Here is a 22,930-nt window from a genome sequence, read left to right as displayed (position 1 = left end):
ATGGAGACATGGCTTTAATGTTGAATATAAAGTCTATGTATTTTAAATGGTGGTTTAACTGATAACGACCCCTTCTGCAAAAACTGGTTTTGATGTTAAGTTTTGTATTACGGTTGAATTGCGGTCGTATGTTTTTTTTATAAATGCATTATGGATGGTAGATCTGGCACAGTGATCATGGGCAAATTTAAAAAATAATAATTATTTGGTATAGTTTAGTAAACTGTGTTAGATGCTGTATTTTGTAGTGTGTGAGGTCAGTAAGCGGTTTGTTGCTTTTTAAACTTCAGAATCAGTTGTTCGTTGTTTTGATTTAGTTCCTCCGAACTTTCCACACTGACTGGGTTTGATTAGTCGTTGTGCTGTGTGTAGTTTGTGGTCAGTTATAAGTCGGGGTGAATAAGTCTGAGCAGAGATGGCAGGTTACCACACAGCGCGGGTAGAAGAGGATGAGGAAGATGAAGATGAAGGCGGACCGGTGTTGTATATAGCGGGGCTGCAGGAGCGCAGGAGGCGCAGGGAGCAGATTGATCAGATCCAGCGTTTCCTCAGTGCAGCTGCGGAGAGAGAAGCTGATCTGCTCTCGCTGCTCCACTGGCTCTCTGAAACCGGTCAGAATAAACAGCATTTTTAATATTTCTCTAACCTGCTAACAAAAAGCAGCATAGACCAGCCTTAGTTTGTATTTTAATCAGTTTAAGTGGTGCTGATTGTGTGTCTAAAGTTCGGTGTCATAAAAACCGCAGAAACAGCACAAACGTGTTTTAGCTCCGAACAGAGTTATCTGTTATATGGTAGTTAACCCTTTGTGTTCTGTTAACACTTTACTGCCTTAATCTTTGGGGTCCCAAACCCCAGTGTTATGTTTGTAAAATAAAATTACATTGAGTCCAAAATTAACCAAATTAATAAACCAAATTAACCAGTGAGAGAGGTGGGATAGTTTGTAAAGTGTGTGTATTTATTTATCAGGATTTTAATGTCATGTTTTACACCTTTTGGTTACATTCATGACAGAACAGGTAGTTACTCAGAGTCTGTAAACAAGATTCATCAGTTCACAAGTTTAATGTCAAATACAGTCATGGACAATCTCACTTCACTTGCACATCTTTGGACTGTGGGAGGAAACCAGAGCTCCAAGGGAAACCCACGCACACACACTGGGAATGGAAAAGATGCAAACTCCACACAGAAAGGACCCAAATCGCTCCACCTGGGGATCGAACCCAGGGCTTGCTTGCTGTGAGGCAGTGCTACCCGCTGTGTGTGTAAGATTGTCAGCTGCCCCCTTTAACACCAGACAGAAACATATGAAAAACATATGAAAATAAATTGCCTTTAATCATGTATTCTAGATGAAGTCTCTAGTGACCACATAAAAAAGTGTATAAATTAGGGGGTGTTTGAAACAACATCAATATAAAATATTGTTTATTTGCATTTCCATATAATTAGGAAAAGTCATGAAGTATCAAGCTGATTGAAAATGAGCTAAGGATATTTTTGAGCTCCAAAATGAGCCCTGAAGTCTCTTAGTTTGGAGGGCCCAAAACAGAACATGATGGTTAACCGAGCCTCTCACCCTAAATTTTAAGTGTTTCAGGACCATGGCTATCTTAGTGCTCACTTACCAAATATGCTTAGATTAAACAGTGCTGCCTCGCTTAATAGATCATTATTTGGCAGCAGAAACTAATTTAAACCAGCTAACCTGTCCTTTCATTTACTTAGTTATCAGTTGATGTTGGGTGAGAACACATAATTACATTACAAACAGAAGCTGAAGGACCTGCTGCTAATGTCCTGAAACCAGAGCTTACAGGATGTCTTGTGGAGTTCATGTCTCAGTGGTTCTGAGCTGTTTGGGCAGCTTTTTAGGGTGGTCCTTAGGTGTGTGTGTGTGTGTGTGTGTGTGTGTGTGTGTGTGTGTGTGTGTGTGTGTGTGCGTGTGTGTGTGTGCGTGCGTGCGTGCGTCCGTGTGTGTGTGCGTGAGAGAGAGAGAGAAAGAGGTACTAAATCTTGCTAACATTTATTGTACTGATATACATATTATTTACATCTAGCTCCAGTAGCTCTAAAGAGAGAGAGAAAAAGAGAGAAATGGTTAAAAGTTTTTTTCTAAATCTTTCTTTTCACTTGGCTGTAGAGCAGTTATGTCTATTTTTTATATAAATGCATTAGGAGTAACTATTTTGATAAAAAACAGGCCTGTGTGTAACATTTTGCAGTAAGAAACAAGTGTTAATATAATGATTATTTTAACCCAACTACATTCAGAAATACTAGGCACGAGGCAGGAACACACCCTAGACTGTGTGCCTAACCATCGCACGACTGAATATAAAGATGTCCATTGTAAAGGGCTGAATAGTAATTTGCATTGTAAATGCATAAGTCAAACCTTTTACTAGGCTGACTAACCATGTTGGCAAACATCTGATTCTCTGGCTAGAGTGTAAGCAGTATGAGCATGATCTTCAGTGTGCTAGTAATTTGTTCTGTTCTTTTGTAGAAGAATCACTGCAGGACTGTGTCAGTAAGAAACAGGCCTGTAAGGAGTGGGCTGAGGACATGGAGGAAAACATGGAGGAAAAGTTGGACAAACTATTAGTTGATGTTAACTGTGCCATCAACAGACTGTGTACAATCTGTCAATATCTATTTGATATTGAAAGTAAAAAAAGAAAAATACAGACAGGTAGGGTCAATCACACACACACACGCACACACACACACACACACACACACACACACACTTTGCATATACAAAGTATAGGTAAACTAATTTTAGTTCTCTGAGAGTTTCTGATATTAATCCTCTGATTGGTGTTTATGCATTTTAATAAAGAGAACAGTTTACCTCTCAATCAAAGTCTTAACATGATTAAATGCTGTAAAAAATTTTAAAAAAATCATGTTTTATGCAATCAGAAAACAAAATTAAATCTTATTACAAGTTGTTGGGCTTCTTTTGCAAAATCTTTTCACTACCAGTTCCTTTATTGCAATTCTTTTTTCACTTGTACCACCCCAAGCTGGCAAAAGGAGAACCGAGACTATTACCCTCCCCCTCTGACACATGCAGTCATTGGCCACACCTTTCATCACTTTTCTACATAGTCACCTTCTAATGCATTTTTCCCAGCATTGTATAAACTTTTTAATGCCATCAGCAAAAAATGTTTTTGGTTGAGTGTGTAGTCATTGATGCACCGCTGCTTTCACATCATCATCATTGAAAATGTTCTTCCCCTTACAGCTTCTTTGAGTGTACAAAAATGTGGAAATCAAATGCAGCTAAATACAGACCATAACCTCTTTCTCAGTCTCTCAGACACGACCAATTACTACTCCTCCAACCCTCACCGTTTCCAACAAAAATATACAATTGCAGAAATTTTTGAAGATCCCTCTTGAATGTTTTCAAATGAGGTTTCCCCCAGCTTTCAGTTTTTCCACCTCTACTGCTGCAGACCTTTCCTTCCTAACAAAGAAATGCTATAACTAACACACACCCTCTTGGACACGTGTGGAGTAGCCGACCGATTCCCATGATCCCACGTCTCTGTGTAGCCACCACTGATTAGCTAGCAGAGGTCAAAGATGCAGCCTGCTTTACCACCGCACCACCTGAGCACTCACATTTTTTTTTTGTAAATTTTTGCCATCACACCAGTCAATACACTACACTTAATTCTCCTTAATTTTTCTTGGTACATTTTGATGAATCTATGTTAAAACATATTATGAACACTAAAGTATTTCTTATTTATATAGTGTATTTAGTATAATCAGTATAATTAGTATAATGTAATTGATATTATTGTTAAATTATCTGAGGTGATTATTTTCAGCTCAGAAGACTGGGGTTTTGCGATGTTTGAAGGAGCAAAAAGTAGATCCAAAGATGATGAAACGCATTCAGAAACTGCAACCACCAACAGCAGACAAATTTCTGGCTGATGCAAGCCTTGCTAGCAAGTCCTCAACAGAGTTAACCTTAATGCTGAATGACATCGCTAAAAGCATGTCCAGTAATAAAGCAACAGACATGGCCTTTAGGTATTTTCAAATGGGTCTACAAAACCTGAATCAAGCATTTCAGGAGCGCACAACAGAAGTAAAGTCTCTACAGGTCCAAATAGAGGAAATGAAGAGAAACGATTGTCAATTTGAGATGGCACAGCTAAAGATGGAAATAACCGATAGCAACATGAGGATCTCTGAACTACAAAAGGAACTTGTTCAGATAAAGGAGCATAATGCAGCACTTATGTTACAGAATGAAGCCATAACTGTCCCATACCAAAAGGAGGAAGAAAAATATAAGTTAGCTAAAGGCCGGTTGAAATTGAAGTTTCCCAAACAAAAGAAGAAAGTGCAGGAGCAGCAAAACATTGAACATTCATTCATTCATTCATTGTCTGTTTTAAAACCATGTTATCCTGATGAGGATCAAGATGGGTCTAATTCATTGGGCGAAAGGCAGGAAACACTCCAGACGGGTGACCAGTCCATCTCAGGGCAAAACATTGATGTACAGCATTACAGACAAGAGCAATCTGCACAAAAAGAAGAACCAATTGATTTTGCTGAGGAGTCACCACATCATAGTGTGATTCCAATGAGTTTAAAAATCTCGGAAGAACCGGTACCAAGAAAAAGCTCTGATCCTGCACAGACTTTTAAGGGACCACTACTGGATCTTACTAACATACATATGGAGATGTTACCAGAGAATAAGGATCAGCTGACAGAGTTGGTATCTGATGTTTACATGGAATTGCCTTCTGATGAAAAACCTGAATCTGAATTATTGCAGAGTGTAAAACATTCACCCAGTGATATGCTAAGTATTGTTAATGAAGAGATTGAAAAATATGAGCTAGCTGTGAGAGATGCTGGGCACCAACTGCAGGCAGTGTCTACAGAAGATGCAGAATCAGACAGCTGGCAAAACTCGCTCGCCATTTTGCTAAACCAGTTCAAAAACATAAATGAGATAGGCAAAAAACAAGTCTGGAATATGCAGCTGGTCCTTAAGCTTCTGCAGGAGATTCACTCAAACATGACCCAAAAGGACAAACCACTAGCCCAGGAAGAACTTATTTCTCAGGATCCATTTCCAGTTCCCATTCCATTTTGTGGGCACTCTCCTGTACTTTCCCCTTCTATGATGATGTATCCAAACAAGGAGATTCTAAAAGTGGTTAGGGAACAAATGCAGCCTAATGGAGCAATCAAGATCCACAAACCAGAACAGATTGTTAATACCAAGCCAGCTGAATCAGTGGTAATAATGGACTGTGTGGAGCGCTATGTAAAAGATATTAAAGTGGAAGGAGAGAGATTGCTCCAGACCAAAATGAAAGGACGTACGCATGTCATCAATGTGAAATGCCAGAGAACAAACCTCAGGCTTCTTAACCAGGCTTATGTCAACAGGAACATTTCTCCTAGACTCTTCTATCTGGCAAGGGATGTTGTTCTTGATACTCTTGCCAGCGTGAATATGCGGATTGCCTGCCTCTTTCAAAGATACATAACACACATTGCTCTACAGCAACTCAGGTAGGCAAGTTTTTGTTAAGCGAGTAGTACTGATCTGAATGTTTATCTAAATGTTGAAAGTACTGTATGTGCATGTTGATAACACAAAGGCCAAATTTCCAGCTTTACTTTTCAGTTTCCTTGTCAGAGTAATTGTAGATCTGATAAAGTACTTTGTACTGCATAACTAGTTTTGGCAGTCTATTTTTAAAGTCAGTGACTTTCAACATGGCACAGTGATAAGTGCGTTAACAGAAGTTCTGAAAAGCACACAGTACAAAAGTTCTCTTTGGTGGCAGCACTCATTACTAAGATTAAATGCCTCTGAAAATAACCTCAGAAGAGCAACTGTTAAGAGCTTTATTTATTGTTTTTGTTCGATTTTTTTTACGTTATTGTATTGTACATTTACAGCATTTCGCAGTGCTTTTATCCAATGCAAACTTCAAATTGTGACCAAATAAAATGCAAGCAGTTTGAGGGCCTTGCTCAGGGGCACAACAGCGACAACATGACAGTGTTGGGGCTTGATCCAGCAGTCTTCCGATCAATAGCCCAGTAGCTTAACCCTTTATCTACCACATTTAGAAGCTGAGAATCAATTCCTCAAGCCTATGACCTGTATGTGCAGTGACAAGCTATTTAAAGCCTGATGGAGTGGTCTACAGAAGTGTTTCTTAACTCCAACCCACATTCACTAAAATCTAGTGTAAGGCCTTTTAAGTAGTAAAGAGGGGAGTGATTTTATATTAAAGCCCATTGGTTTTGATATGATGTTTGGGTTACAGGTGTCTTCATACTTATGCACATATGTGTTTACACTAAATAAAACTTAATAAGTTAAATAAAGTTTCTGTAGACATTTTTACTGATACCAATCATTTGAACACAGAAAAACTCTGGATGCCCAGTTACAGCAAGCCAGAGAACTGAACAGTGGAAAAGCTGTTAAAGACCTGCACTTCTTTCTGCAAAGACTAAGTGAGTTTCAACACAAAGTGATTAGTAAATGGACTGACAAGCAAATTTCCATTGACCAGAGGCGCCTAAAATGCATGGCCCAGATGACTTACCTTTTTCATCAGGTCAGAGAATTAAATATAAAAACAATATTAAATCTACACCTACAACATGCAACATGTTAAACTAGTGACATTTTTAAATGCTGTTTGTTCTTATAGATGAAAGTGGATTATAGGTTACAGCTGGCACCTCCATATACATGCCAGCGTGGCCTATCACAGCCGTTGCTGTCTGTTACTCCCTGGAAAATGCACTGGTCTCTAAACCTTGATCTTATGCAGAACCTGCAGCCTGTGTCAGGAGGACCCTGTCATGCTCCTCCCAATTCACCATCACTTCATCCACATTGTTGTAATACATCCAGGTATACATACCACTGGATATAAACATTGTACAAAGATACAGGACATGTTTATGTCACACAATAATTATATACTTTTCAAAAAAGTGTAGAACCTATGAAATTACCTTGATTCCTGCATTTATTACTCATAAAATTGTAATAATCATAATAATACAAACGCACATTATTTATAATAATTATACTTTTTCAGTGATTCTTAATTTACAGTTGTAGCTAATATGTATGTGAATCTGTGTTTTCTACACCTTTTTATTTGTTTGGTAATGTAACCCATCATGGCAGCCTTATGCCATGGTTTTCACTCCACCATGCTTTACAGTTAAAATAGGGTTTTGTTGATGGGGTGCAGTGCTTTTTTTGCCGCTAAAATAGTGTTTTGAAATTCTGACATATTATCCTCAGACAAAAAGCATGAAAACAGTTCAGAAATAATGGTGTTTTTTATCGCTATCAGGTCTTATGCTATAATTCTTTTTTAAATGAAGTGGAGGCCTTTTCCAAAGCCTTTACAAATGGCCTGCACCTCCCTGAATAGCAAAACAAGCCCATATCTACATGAGATGACTCGAATTTATGTTTTTCTTCCTGTAATTCATACTGTAATTGCTAATCATTTTACAGATGATTTTATAAAGCTCTTGTTGTGTTCTTATGTGCCCATTCAGCTATTTTTCTTCGGATGTGCATTCGAATAGCTTTTACAACTGATTACGGGAACTGTTTTGATCACAAAAACACGGCTGATTTATTTCTACAGACAAGGCAAACGTTGCTACCCTTTTATGTTTTATGTATAAAATTGTGGAAAGGAAATTGACATTAAATGGTAAATATTATTATTGTTATAAGTGACAAGAAAGAGTTCCAATTATATAGTCTATAATTTGTGCATATTTGTTGCTTGTCATGATAAATCTGAGTTTCATTAATCATAACTCACATTTTATCATTATGATTGTGATGACAAGTCTCGTTTTAGCAGAAATATTGAACTTTTAGGACTATGCTAAACAAAATGCAGAAAGTTTTCTAACTGTAGCACAAGTGTAGGTGATATAGATATTAAGCAGATATTAATACCATGAAGCTTAATAACCAGAACAATAGTATATTTTAACTAGCAATTATTTAAACTAACCAACAGTTACTTACATTAATTTATACCAATGTACATGGGTCAGCCTGGGACTTATTTCTCACCACATATGCTAATAGGTTAAGTTAGACAGATTTTGAATTAAAAACCTGTGACATTTTTCTTTTGGCAGTAATTAAAATATCAACCATATTAAATAACCAAATAACCAATGTTAATATTTAAAAAGTAAAAAAAGAATTATAGGTCTGGTAAATGCTGTACTTACTTCTACCTTTTGTTTACCGTTCTAAATTGCCTTACTTTATTCTTATTACTATCTTTAATTCTTCTCTTCAGTCTTCCCTTATTAATATTCTAATTGTGCGAAATATGCATTAACAATAATCCAAACATAGTGTTTTTTGTATTGTTATTACACAATTTAAGGCAAATAGGCGAGTAAAATCAGTGTGACGTGACGATAAAACTGCTATAACGAGCAGCGCCCTCTGTTGGACAAAGTTGTAACAACATGAGCGTCAACCGGAAACGTCTGCTAGTCAGGTTCTGAAAACCAGGGTAACTGGTCACAAAATATAGAAATAATTTTTACCGTATGTTCCCTATGAAGAGTAGCTTTTTTACCACCCCAGCCATGAACGGCTAAAATGTCCTTCTTTGCCTTTAAATAGTTTTAGTGAGGCTTTTAACATTACACCATTATGCCAACGTGTTTATAAATTAATGTCATAAAGAAGTTTTCACAGGTCTGTCATATAAAATCAGATTTGAATTATTGAATAACCCTATATACTGTGACAGTGATCTTATAAAAGCACTGAAAACACAGTGTAAACCCGGCTTTCGGGTGTAAATAGTACGTTTCTACCAAAAATAGACATATTTTCTGAGATGTTCTTTTACTTTTTCACAGAAAAAGTGGCTTAGTGACAGGTAACCTTTGGCAAGCAAAAGACACAAAGAACTCCATGTGGCTTGCTAGTCAGGTACCTGTAGATTCAGCTAGAGACTCTAGTACTGTACCCCTCTTGTTGGAAATGGACATCAATCACGAACGCATCAGTGCCACACGCAACTTGATGACAAGGTTAGGCATGACGAGCAGGTTCGCTAAACTTGGTAAAAGCTGAGGTTGCTGTTTTGCCAAAGAAGTTGACATTAACTAGTAGCCAGTGTATTCAAGTTTAACAATACAGAGAAATATTAAAAATGTTACAATAGTAATAGTTCAATAGTAGGAGCTGTTTTACTGAAGACTGTGTTTTTACAGGGTGTATGGGACACCAGACTATCATCCCCTGGACAAAGACAAATAAATTTTGTTACAGTAACATGCTTCATAAACCATTGTCATGGTTTTTATTTGTTTATTAATTTCATTCAAGCAAAACCCACACAATGCATACATGTATTTACAACAATACTTTAGTTATGAAGGCAATAATTAAAACTCATTTTTATTCAGAATACAAGTATTTACCAGTAAACAAGGTACACTAATGCAGTTTATTTTGGGGAAAAATACAGAATTGCATAAACAAAAATTTAACAAATATGCTAATAATTGCTACATTGTTTAGTTAAATAATGTGTACTGCATGGTAAGAAAAGGATATCTCTTCAGCTTAAGTGGATCACTCATTTATGATGGTGGTGCTGCTTATGATGATGATGGCAGGCTGTGTATTGGCTTTTGGAACCACAGGCTCATTAGCATGCCTTACACCAATAACTTTACACTGTGGCATCTGGTATTTCATTTATTTGTACACGTCCAGGATTTTGGAGTCACCAACTCCCAGAAACCTGTCTGTTGTCAAAAAAATAAAGAAAATGTAAGAATTACCTATGTGAAAGAACAGAACAATAAGATGACACATTCCATCTGATAACAGAACAATGCACCTCTGAAATCAACTAGCCTAAACCACCAGTAATCATGCTTCTGTTTTGCATATATGTTTTTCATTACAAATCATATAATCAAAATAACGATTATAATAATTATTATTATAATTATTGTAAAAGAAAGTACTTGTTTAAAAAGTGTTTTTATAATTTAAATTGTCTTGAAAACAATTTGCTTTAAATACTATTTAAAATGCTATTTAAAACTCTATTTAAAGCAAGCTGTTCTTTCTCCTCTGGTTTTCTAAACTTTACATCAAATATACAGTTCTGCATCCAACATTATCTTTTAGTTTAGTCTTGAGCACATCTGGATTTAGCTGGTCTTACAGAATCAAAACATCCAGATCAAATGTAAATTAAAGCATTTTTTTCAAAGATTTGTTAACTACACTATCTGTAAAGTAATCCAGGATTTATGCATTTTGTAAATAGTAAACAGTGAATTATGATCATGCATAGCAGGTAGTGGTTCTTACCCCAGTACGTGGGCAGTGCACCTGCGCATACCACTCCAGGCAGTATAGGCAAACTTGCACACCTTGGCCAATGAACAGACACGTCCACATGATAATGTTCCACACAGGACTCTTGCGTTTGTCGTTTAGAGTGAAGTTGAACACCACTGAAGAGTAAACATAACATGAATGTTGAGAATGTAGAGAATGGATGACTGAAACTAAAAATATAGTTTGTCAGCAGTTGGTTAACTGACCTAACTGCAGAGTGTACTTTAAAATAGTGCATGAGCTTATTGAGCAATTCTGTGATAGTTTGTTGTTGTTTTCTTACCTCCAATGATGGCAAACAGACAGAACATGACAGGGTAGAAGAAGCCGAAACCCATGGTAAAAGCGTATTCATGTACAAGAGCTGAAACTCCAAACACAGACAGTGTGGCCACTGAACGAAGACGGTGACCTGAAAGCTTAAAATAAATGAAAGAGATAAACGTAGGTCAGATCAGCAGAGTTTAAGCTTGAATTGCCATGGACAGGGAATAATAATGTGAACATAGTTACATATGTATGATGAGGATCTTACCCAGAGAAAGTCTTTATAAGCATAATAATAAAGCCAATCATGCACCACAATGTTCCAGGTGCGGTAGTAGTTTGCAAAAGATGTTGAGTTCCACCAGTCCTTATTATTTGAAAGGAATGGAATATTGTTCATTATTGTGTTTTGCAGTTATCTAGTTTATATTTGTATTCAAGTGTGTAAGCGAGATTGCTCACTTTGTAGAACATCCTGTCAGCAAAGCGCAACATCTCAGCAAAGGCATTGAGCCAGCAGTGTAGAAAGGCGTAGAAGCCCAGGAGAAGTATTAGCATACCTGATGAAATAAAACACCACACACACATCAGACAGGAAAGACACAATGAAGAACAATTCAGGAAACACACATCCTAATTCATTACTGAACACACTCATCTAAACACTTCTGAGTACAGTTTATGGTCAAACATGTGGAAACCCCTTGTAAATAACAAGTTCAGGTGTTTTAGCTATCTTTCACTAATAGTTATAAACCAGGTATTTGAAATAAATATGCTTTTAAACCTTGTGGAACAGTTTGAGGAAGGCTCTTTTCTGTGTCTTAATGACTGTGCCCCTGTTCACAAAGCAAGGTCTGATAAGTTTGGGAGAAAGGAACATTAATGGCCTACAAATGGCACTGACCTCAATCCCAATAAAAACTTTAGACATTAATTGATATGGTAATTGCAAGTCAAGCGTTTTGCACATACATTTGCCTATATAGTGCGTATATGTCCTCTTTATCACCAAGAGGCTGAAAAATGAGTTACAGTACAGCGCCATTACATGCGTGTAGGGTTTTCCTTGCTTCATTCATATAGTAGTTATTTTAGTTATCGATTATCAAGGTTGGCCCTAGAAGTTTTGTCACCCTGTACAAGATTTGCATTTAAGTAGTAGTAACAACAACAACAATAAAAATAATCCAATCAATGTGTTTTTTCTTCAGGTACTTTGGTTCCCTTCCACCTCTCACAACATGCAGGAGGTGGATTGACTGCTTTTACTTGCCCTTTTTGGATTACTTGGCCTCTTATTCTGAATTATGTAGATTTTAAAGTACTACTTTTGTGTAACACTTAATATATTAATACTGAGACAGTCTTCCCTAATCTGCACTTTTATTTTGTTTAAATTAATATCATTTGTACAGAATGGTGTCCACTTCTGGAAACAGCTCTACCTATACCTATACCGCCAATGGCAAAGACTGGCCCTGGTGATCAAATTTTCTAATGAAATGTTTAACTCATCATTGAATCTGGATCCTTCTTGTATGTACCTGAAATGCTTTGGCTATTGACACCTTGATACCTGAACCTTTCAAGCATGTTTTGATTAGGTCAGGGTCAGAAAAGAAGAAATACATGTTTACAGATTACATAAAAGAAAAAATGGTGTTTAGATTTGCGTGCTGTATCTCTATCCACTGATCCATCCTCACAGTGCTGTTTATTTGACTGTTCATTCAAAGAAGTACACTTTATACATCTGAATCTAACAGCTATGTACCTGGTAAAGTGGAGTGAAATACAGCCAGAACCAAAGTGCGTCTACTGAATGGTTGATTGCTTTTGTTCATGAACACAGGAATACACAGCCGTACCAGGATGAAGTAGAGGTAAAACAGACTGGCCAAAACCTACAGAAGATAAAGTGACAATCATTTTTAAAAATACATTACACTGAATGTCAGTCATAACATCATTAGAATCTTAAAGATTATTACCTTTGCAAAGTTCCTCGCTACATAGTTCCATCTGATCTTTAAGTTTCTGAAAAAGAGAGATTGAATAATACTGTATAATAAAAACACTTTTTAATTTATTACATTTCATAATGTTAGTGGTTTTAAACATTTACCTAGGGTATGACTCTCTGTAGATCAGGGTTGGGCAAAACAGGAAGTACAGATAGCTGGAAAGAGTAGGGAATCTGACATCTTCCCCAAACACATAAAATAACATTTGGTTTCAAACTCAAGTATTTACTGGACTTTATCTTTAAGTCATTAGCTCAGGCTCAAGTCTAGTTACCCATGTCTGAAAGCAGAGTTGTTATACTAATGTAATGCATGTTCACTCTGAAGCTATGTTTGCAATGCCATTATGTTCTTATCAGAGATGTTTCTTTATATCTAAATAATATAGGACATATAATGTAAATAATTTATCTAGGTAAATGTATGTAAACACCTTTAAAACTGTTACAATTAAACTTTTCTGCTCCAATAACACATTTTTCTGTAGTTTTAGCTGCTACGCTTTGGTTGTTTCTATGGTAGCAAATCTGAAGGTAGATCAAATCCCAAATAGCATCTATCTTTCAGCACACCATTGTGGCTTCTGTACTCTAAGCAGTGCATTATGTAGACAAGACTTATTGTAGTATATTCCCTACCAGGCTGATTTGGTAGCTGTAGTGCTAAATAGTTTCTATTCTGACTTTCATGCTGCACTTCCATCACCATTTATACAGTTTCATTACTAGCTAGTTTTAGCCATTTACAAGCAAACAGGGTTGTTATATTGATTCCTACAATATTTAGCTCTATAATATTTCAAACAACTACTTCTCTTTTGTACTAGCCTGTAATTTCCAAGAGTCTAACAGCGTAATTGATACTGTCCCTAGGCTTTATCACTTTCCTTCCAGTTAGTTATTCTGCCAAATAATGATGTACGTGCTGAGATTCAAACAGAAGGGGTGACTGGCATTATGTATCTTTTCTTGGTAGCTGTTATGTGGATAAGACTTAGTTAAATGGGACTGTGAGCAAATAGCTTTGAAAGAAAATAGGGCCAAAACACTAGTTTAGATTTGAATGATTGGTCTAGGGGGTCGTTTTTACCATAAGTATTTACTAAAACAATGTTTCCCAATTGCTCTCTTTCATACTTAAAGGCACATGAACAAGGCATTCATTGTTTTATATTGCTGAGTTCAGGTGTGCTAACAGGTAAAGTGGTTTACACACATCTTCTGAGATTGTCTAGAGACATGAAGCCAGATCAGTGGAATTACCTTTCTTCGGCTTGGCTTTGAGAACTGCCACCATTGTCTCACGGATAAAGGAATAGCTCTTCATCAGGAATCGGATCTGTTGAAAAGCAAACAGAAAGGTCATAGTTTTAGAGTAAGGCAAAAGTTGTTACTGGATGCTATCTATCTCTTGTCTTGATGATAATGATTATTCACTCACTCACTTTCACTCACTGTCTTAACCACTTATCCAATTAGTGTCGGGGGGGGGCTTTTTCATTGGGCGCAAGGCACACAGTAACACCCTGGACGGGGCGCCAGTCCACTGCAAGGCAGACACACATACACACACATACACACACCCATTCACCTATAGGGCAATTCAGTGTCTCCAATTAACCTAACTGCATGTTTTTGGACTGTGGGAAGAAACCTGAGCTCCTGGAGGAAACCCATGTCATGGGACACAAACCCGTGTCTGCGTAGACACGGGGAGAACATGCAAACTCCACACAGAAAGGACCCGGACCGTCCCACCTGGGAATTGAACCCAGGACCTTCTTGCTGTGAGGCGACAGTGCTAGCCACCGTGCCGCCAATGATTATTCATATGAGTCTAAATTCTTAAAGTGCTTTATTTATGAAACAATAAAATATTGTGTATGATAAAGCACCTATAACCTATTCACATCCTCCTATTCACTTCATATCATCTCCAGATTACTTATGATATCTAATACAATGTAAAGACTATGTAAATAGTTGTTATACTGTATTGTTTAGGGTGATGATTAGTGTATGGTGCTGACAGTGCCGATGTTTTGAGGCGATAAAACCTTCAACCACACTATCTTAAGATGCTTTGTGGTTTATTTGTGAGCAGTAAGTGGTGGAGCATAGGCCCCTTGGGGGCATGTCTAAAACTTGACAAGAGGAGTGTAAACAAGCCAGCCTGGCACAGTCTTTTTCATGATGTATTGCCCAACTTGAAATGTCTTGAAACAAGAAATGTCCAACTTTCTATTATCACAGTACCTGTTCGAGAATGATGATAAAGCGTGACGCTGGTGGCAGCTGGTAGTGCAGGACAACATATACTGGAAAATACCCTAGTACACTGATCTGAGCTGCCAGCAGCACTACAACTGTTAATACTGATACTAGGATCTTCCACTGGTACTGGTAGTACTTTTCTCCCCACTGGCTCAAAATATGGTACGGTCCAAATAGGGAGTAAGTGAACATGATGAACCAGGCCCATATGACAGTGCCCAGTTGTCCAAAGGCATAGAAGAACAAGTCAAATTCAAGAACCAGCCTGAAAGAAATCAGATTTTTATTGAATGTGTGATTTAATAAACATTAAAGCTTTCGTTGCAAATTAAATATTGTGAAGGTGTGATAAGACATACCTTCCCTGGTCAATATAGTCTACTGTCAGTGTACTGATGATAAAGAGAAGGAGGGCAGCGATAAACATGTGATAGATGGTCCTGACGTGACTGATCTCAAACAGCTCACTATAGAGAAAGAAATATTTGTATGGATGTTTGGATTTTTAACAGAATGAATAAAGATATACAGATGGGTGAATGGATGAAATGAAGGAAGGAACTTTATTAAGACTGTATAAATTAAATATACAGTACATTATGTTTGATCACATTTTACTTACTCAAGTAGCGACTGTCTGGCCACAAACACCTTCCCATCCTCCATTCTGTGTCTGAAATTAATGATGTTAATTTACACCACAGTCTATTTTACTGCCACAACATCTTTCAATGTAAAAAAAAAAAAGGAGCACTTTTAACCACTTTTTTCACTGTACGTAAATAATCCTAAAAGTATTTGAAAGCTTAAAAACAGGTATAACCAGGCCAACTGTTTACATGGAAGTGTACATGTAAATGACCTTTCAAAAAGTAGCTGTTAATGCTACAACAATTGTTGTCCATATGTTTCTGGGTTAATCAGGTGGCGCAAAGGTAAAACACTATCATACTACTGCTGAGATCCAGGGTTTGAATCTCAGGAGTGCTATTAGCTGTCATCCTTACAGACATGATTGGCTATCTCTGTTGGGGGAGGCTTGGATGGCCAAACAGCCCAGCCATTTTGGAGGTACACTTGTCAGTATGCTCTTTGTGCTGGTGTCAAGCACAGTAATAATGAGGAGGGTTGTGTCAGGTATCAAATCAGGTATGCGGACCAGAATGACCCGCTATGGTGACCTTAATTTACTCAAATCTTTTAATTTACTCATTTGTTTGCCCCAAAAAGAGAAGCTGCTCCAAAAACATTTTATTTTGCAACAAATGCAGAAAAAGTGGCAAGACTCTGGTGAGACTATTTAGTTGTTTTGTATTGTATGCATTCTCACCTTCTAGCTTTGTCATCAGTGTGCTGTTGTGTGTTTACTCCAGCATTTGATTGTGTGCTTCTGGAGAAGGCCTGCAATGAATCTGTAAGTGCTCTATCCAATACGTCACCCATCTGAGATTTCACTTGCTCGATGATCTCTGCTTTTATCAGCTGATCAGGAAAGAGTGATACAGTTTAACAGCATGTGTTTGATAAGATATAGATTGCTGTAAAACCAAGTACAGGGTTAGCATGACCTGTTAGGTTCACATTGCCCAACAGCTCAGACGCTTTTACCTGAAATGACTAACACAAGCATGTCTTACCTCGACATGCCTTGTCCTTTGGATGACATCATCTAAATGACACTCCCTGTTACTGATATCTGCAAATTCACACACACACACACACACACGTTTCAGGACATTTACAATCCTACACACTGGATAGTTATGCTCAGTAGTTACCGCACTAAAGGACATATTAAAAGTCTCCTAGAATACTGAAAACTGTAAGGTTTTACTAAATATTATTTATGTCGTATCAGTGAGTTAGAAGTCCAATAGAGCACAATTAGTCATACTTTGTGTGGGAGGGAGGGCATTTATATTAAAATTTTTACTTTGTAAAACCTTTGTCTTTTTGAACATATTTAAACATATGGACATTTGAGCTTCGTTTGAACAGTACTGAGAGATGGAGCTTATATCATTAAACAAAAAAATTTTAAAAACTCAAGTTGTAAAATGTAATGAACAAAAATGGAAATTTATTGTGAGGAAAAAGTTAGCACACCCCCACATTTATTACTACTTAAAATGTATAAAATTAGAATCAGGTGCTGGATTGTTGGAGTGAGTGGTATCACCATGGTGAGATCTAAAGAGCTCTCTGAGGCCTTCAGAAAGAAGGTTGTAGATGCATATGAGTCTGGGAAGGGATTTAAAAACAATTAGAAATCAGCCATTCCACTGTCCGGAAAATTATTTATAAGTGGTGAACATTTAAAACAACTGCCAACATGGTCAGGTCAGGCTGTCCTAGCAAGTTCAGCCCAAGAGCAGACCACAAGATGTGTAAAGAAGTCTCCAATAACTCTACAATGTCATCACGGGACCTACAGCTAGCTCTTGCCACAGTTGATAGCAAGGTACATGCATCTACCATCAGAAAGAAACTGCACAAGTTTGATTTTCATGGGAGGTGAGCAAGGAGGAAACCCTTACTGTAAAAAAAAACATCAGGGCAAGACTAAAGTTTACCAGAGAACACCTAGACAAAGACCAGGACTTCTGGAACAATGTGCTTTAGGCAGATGAATCCAGAGTTGAATTATTTGGGCACAGTAACAGAAGACATGTTTGGCGCAAACCAAACACAGCATTTGAGCACAAGAACCTCATACTCAACTGTGAAGCATGGAGGTGGAAATGTCATGGTTTGGGGCTATCCATTATAGAATCCACAATGAATTCTTCACTGTATCAGAGGGTGCTTGAGGACAATGTAAGACCATCTGTCCAAAAACTGAAGCTGAAGCTGAAGTGAACCATGCAGCATGACACCGACCCAAAACATTCCAGTAAATCCACCAAGGAATGGCTCAAAAGAAAGAAATGGAGAGTTCTGGAATTACCAAGTCAAAACCCGGATGTTAATCCTATTGAGATGCTGTGGGGTGATTTGAAACAGGCTGTGCATGCAAGAAACCCCTCAAACCTCACACAGCTGAAGAAATTCTGCATGGCAGAGTGGGAATACCTTTCTCCCAGTCGATGTCAGAGACTAGTAGATGGTTATAGGAAACGTCTAATTGAGGTTATTTCAGCCAAAGGGGAAAATACCAGCTGTCAAGGCATAGGGTGTCCTAACTTTTTCCTCACAATCAGTTTCCATTTTTGTTCATTACATTTTACAACTTGTGTTTAAAAGTAATTTTTTCAGTTTTATTTGTGTAGTTATATAAGCTCCATCTCTCAGTACTGTTCAAATGAAACTCAAATGTCCATATGTTTAAATATGTTCAAAAAGACAAAGGTTCTCATGGGGTGTCCTAACTTTTTCACGTGACTGTATATGTCACTGGAATTAATACAACTTTATAATGTAAAATCAGAAAATTATCAGTTATCCATGTATCCTGTTAATATTTTTAACATTTAGCAGATCATCCTACAGATGACATTATATTGTTTGGTGAAACTGTCTCTGGCATACCTACCTTGTCTGACAGAGCCATTTTCTGTAGAATTCCTTTGGGATGTGTGTGCATTTCTTCGACTACTACTTGTCCTGTGGGCTGCCATGGTTTATATCACCTTTAGACAATTTCAGCTGGAATTAAACCAATACATAAGTTTTATCAAGTAGTACAAGGGAAAAAACATTTAGTTACAATGCTGAGGATTGTCATTACCGTTATTCATATACAGGAGACTGGAAAATGAATAAACTTTCTGTTCAAAGCTACTCAAATATATTACACTGTATATGTGTGTACATGTGTTCACTCTGACCTCTGGTTACCTTTAGGGCTTTTCCCAGGCATTATCCTAAGGTCACTGTGACTATTACCACATAATGTACACAGTGTTTACCATCAGCTTGTGCTTTCATTGCTTCACTTTAGATAACAAAGCTATGTCAAAAAAAAGCATGTGTAACTGATAGATCAGCATAAGATATTGACAACTAAGATAAAGCTAAAAAAAGATTTGACTCCTTTTGTCAGTTGTCTATGTTTACAAGTGTGTCTTGTATTATACAATATTCTACCTTTCCTTTTCCAAACATCAAATAAAGAACTGGATTACATTTAATTAACTACATTAATTAGAATAAACTGTATAGTAGTTTGAAGGGCAGTGGTAGATCAGCGGTTAAGGTACTAGTCTAGTTATTAGAGGGTTGCTGGTTCAAGCCCTGTCAACACCAAGTTGCCACAGTTGGGTCCTTAATCTTCAGTTGCTCACATTGTATTAAGTCATAATTGTTAGTTGCCACATACACTCATTGCTTCTTCGTGACACATTTATGAGTAATATAGAATGTTTAATATTACTCATATTAATGTCGTTTTTCGTATGTTGTGCACTTTACAATAGAAAAAATCCTTTTATTCTGGATTGGATAGGATAGATAGGAATGTGTTTATGTTAAGTATGTAAAGCTTACATTTTAAACAGCATGTTAACCAAATGTAAGAAGAATCTTGGTAGTAACTGCAGTGCATGTAAAGGCTAATGTGTGAGCTTGTGTGGCCTATAATGATAACAGCCGTGCCTGAGTTCTGGGGGTTCCAATCCCAGACTGGGCACACAAATATAAATAGGAGGGTTGCATCAGAAAGAGAATCTGGTTTAAAAACAATGCCAAATCAAATATGTGGTCAATTGATCGATCCACTGTGGTTATGAACACAACAGTAAGTTTAATGTAACTTTTGTCTAAAACTTCACTGTGTACATACATAAGTATTATTATTGTCTGTTATTAAAGCATCAGGCATACCTTAACACATTTCAGACCTTTCTTCATCAGCAGATTTACTCATGGGAACATGACTTTTAATTCAGCTGTATAATCATAGTGGTTCAGTTAAATAGATCTACAGTATGTCTTACTGTTCTAATGTAATTCTAATGTTTTAAAATTGTACCTTACATTTTTTTTTTTTAAATGTGTAAAAATGTACCTTAAATAAGAACTATAAATTCTATTAACTTTTGTAATTATCTCTGATTCTGTATTCCAGTACTTGAAAATAGGGGCTGCATGGTGGCTAAGTGGGTAGCACTGTCGCCTCACAGCAAGAAGGTTCGATTCCCAGGTGGGGCAGTCCAGGTCCTTTCTGTGTGAAGTTTGCATGTTCTCTCCGTGTCTCCGTGTCTGTGTGGGTTTACTCCGGGTGCTCCGGTTTCCTCCCACAGTTCAAAGACATGCAAGTGAGGTGAATTGGAGATACTAAATTGTCCATGACTGTGTTCGATATAATTTGTGAACTAAAGAACATTGTGTAATGAGTAACTACCGTTCCTGTCATGAATGTAACCAAAGTGTAAAACATGACGTTAAAATCCTAATAAACAAACAACTTGAAAAATAGATTTATATTGATTATTGTTAAATTACTTAAAGGTTTTTAATATCTCATTTGACAAACTGAATTAAGAACCTGTTGTGAAACTAAATAATTATTTTTCATCTAAAGATATAACAAATAAATCAATATTTAAAAACATGTATATTTAGTACTAATTTAAAATAATTGCAGTTATCAATCTATATCTTTGCAGATCTTCATTAATTGTTTACAAAAACAGATCATTAAAATTAGGAAAATAAATCTGGACAAAAATGTGAATTGTTTTGTATCAGGCTGTAGGCTTTGTGACCTAGTGATAATGTCAGACCAAAATGTTTATCCTTTTTTCAAAGCACATATTTTAAAGTTGTTCCTTTTTAATTGGGGGTCCAGTTTTGAAGAGAGTCTCAAACTTACCGTTCACATGCACCTCCTCATCTGTATCAAACGTTCCACATCCTTTCTTTTAAGCACTGTGATCAGGCAGCATGTTCCTCTCCAGACTGCCAGCTGTGTGTGTTCAATGAGGATCCCGCTGTTTAACTTTGTCCTGTTTTCAAATAAACTCTACCACTCATCCATTGCCTCTCTGGCGTTGAAGATCTGTCCCATTTATTGATTTGTTTGTGCACCAAACCCCCTTTTACTAATGTTAAACTATTCAAACAATACCATTTTACTTCTTTTGTCTCAAAAGCTAATTAAATCAAATTTCTGACTGCATTATGTATCGTTACTTGAATCTGCGGTACAGAGAACATATGAATAAGCTCTCTGATAAGAACACTGTTATCTGAAGTATCATTTAAATTAGAGCAACTATGTTAGGCTGCACTGTATATTAAAGCTATTTCTGGCCTTCGCTGACTCTCAGTACACTTGGACTTTGAAACTACTGACTGTATCTTTATTGTAAACATAATTGCTGTTATCTGACCTAACTTCCTGTTACTTTTTACAGCTAAAATAATGTTATTAGACTTCTTGGAGACATGTATGACATGACAGTCCTGGGATTTTATTGATTTCTGTAATTGTTCTTTTTCTGTGACTAAATGATTTCTGTGTAAAAAAAAAAAACAACAACTTTATTTACTTAACAAATGTTTTTATGCATTTATTGTATTGGTTTTCAAAAAATATGACAATCTGCCAGGTCAAAAATATTAATATACAGCAATTTAGGTAATTTAATTGTTAGTAAAAGTTCTATATTGTCCTTTAACTTTTGAGTAGGACCTCTTAATTTCTCATTATTGATTATGAACTATAGTGGGTGACCGAACCCATATAGAGGGCTAGTTTGCCAGGATTTTTTTTTTAAAAAGTGTCACTTTAAGCTGAAAGATCTTTGACCAAACTAGGTATCACAGGTATACTAAAAACTAACAAAAATTAAGAGGCTCTGTCACAAAGTAAAATGAGAACGTTGCACTTTCTCATGTATATTGTTGACCCAGTATATAGTCAGAAAATGCCCAAAAAAACAACCTCAACCCCAAAATATGCCCCTAAGCAGATTGGCTATTCAAAATTTCCTCTCACTGTGGTAAATAAGAATGTTTGATACCCTACAAAGTAGCATCCTATACTAGATGTAATCTTCCCTTGTTGCTCCAGTTTAGCCGCAGGACCCACAGTCATTCCAATAATAGAGTCAATCTGATCATCTGGGCAGAAATGTAAGGCTGTACCCGAAATTATCCTTGGCAGTTAAGCATAAATGGTTTGGAGGTTTGAAGACAGACTATCCTATCAGGGAGAAATACTGTGGTGAGTAGTAGTTCAGACAGTAGCATGAGGGAACATACAGCCTGATAAACACACAGCACATCATTACTTAAGTATTAAGACAATGACATTCTGCCCAAACTGATTACATCTTACATATTGTACTTTAGTTGTTAAACATACACAGGCCAGGCTACAAATATTAAATAAAACAGTGGCCTAACAACATTTTCTAGAGGCAGATGTTCCAGTTAATATGACTAGTCCAGAGGTGTGGGTTGTAAAGGTGCCCTGCTCTTCCCAATTTCCCAATACATAAAAAAAAAAAAAAAATTTTAGAGGATAGATAAATAAAGATACATGTAGAGATAAAGTTGGAAAAATCTACAGAATCATGATCAATATTTCAGGCCAAGAAAGTCTCTGGTCATGTGTTTGCACAAGAATGTAGTAATTGATTACTTGAGCAATTCAGGGAACAAAAAGGTAACTGTATGTGGTAGTCATAATGCAAATAACTCAAGAAAATAATTAAAGTGAGAGTACACAATAAGTACAGATCTTTTATTGACACTTTTCCCAGTAGGACTGCTACAGAGGCATGATGTGCAGCATGCATTATCATTTTGTCACAAACGTTTTTAGTTTGAAGAAAGCATTGTAACTGTAAGCAAACTGAGAAACATTATGGAATCCTGTTTGTGCAGTACACCCTTCAAGGCAGTTCTGTTTTTCATTCATATTTTAAGATTTATCATGGTGACCTAAAGCAGCACATGTT

General features: G+C 36.8%; 2 protein-coding genes across 4 annotated transcripts; one reads left to right on the top strand and one right to left on the bottom strand.

Moving 5' to 3' along the window:
- Positions 1–297: 297 nt before the first annotated feature.
- On the top strand, positions 298–9,383 carry LOC134316922 (uncharacterized). Of its 3 annotated transcripts, none has more exons than XR_010013143.1 (7): positions 298–611; positions 2,516–2,701; positions 3,858–5,574; positions 6,446–6,638; positions 6,735–6,940; positions 7,606–7,702; positions 8,953–9,038. XR_010013143.1 is itself a non-coding variant. In XM_062997470.1 (7 exons), exons 1-7 carry the CDS (start codon positions 416–418, stop codon positions 9,353–9,355), a joined length of 2,718 nt encoding a protein of 905 aa, XP_062853540.1. In that variant the 5' UTR covers positions 305–415; the 3' UTR covers positions 9,356–9,383. The 3 variants fall into 3 exon arrangements, 1 of the variants encoding a protein (XP_062853540.1); XR_010013142.1 differs by having other exon boundaries at positions 7,606–7,766; XM_062997470.1 differs by lacking the exon at positions 7,606–7,702 and adding an exon at positions 9,310–9,383 and having other exon boundaries at positions 305–611; positions 8,953–9,126.
- Positions 9,384–9,392: 9 nt separating this feature from the next.
- Positions 9,393–20,934, bottom strand: soat2 (sterol O-acyltransferase 2). The gene is made up of 16 exons (XM_062997472.1): positions 20,836–20,934; positions 18,556–18,668; positions 16,661–16,719; positions 16,354–16,505; positions 15,646–15,696; positions 15,383–15,490; positions 15,006–15,288; positions 14,013–14,088; positions 12,852–12,930; positions 12,718–12,763; positions 12,501–12,630; positions 11,186–11,283; positions 10,992–11,090; positions 10,740–10,875; positions 10,427–10,572; positions 9,393–9,849 (listed from the first exon to the last, which is right to left on the bottom strand). The coding sequence occupies exons 2-16, from the start codon at positions 18,638–18,640 to the stop codon at positions 9,796–9,798; spliced, it is 1,602 nt and encodes a 533-aa protein (XP_062853542.1). The 5' UTR covers positions 18,641–18,668; positions 20,836–20,934; the 3' UTR covers positions 9,393–9,795.
- Between the last annotated feature and the right edge of the window lie 1,996 nt (positions 20,935–22,930).

The sequence above is a fragment of the Trichomycterus rosablanca genome, chromosome 6, assembly GCF_030014385.1.
Source record: "Trichomycterus rosablanca isolate fTriRos1 chromosome 6, fTriRos1.hap1, whole genome shotgun sequence".
Classification (NCBI taxonomy): Eukaryota; Metazoa; Chordata; class Actinopteri; order Siluriformes; family Trichomycteridae; genus Trichomycterus; species Trichomycterus rosablanca.
This window is presented reverse-complemented; position numbering and strand designations above follow the sequence as displayed.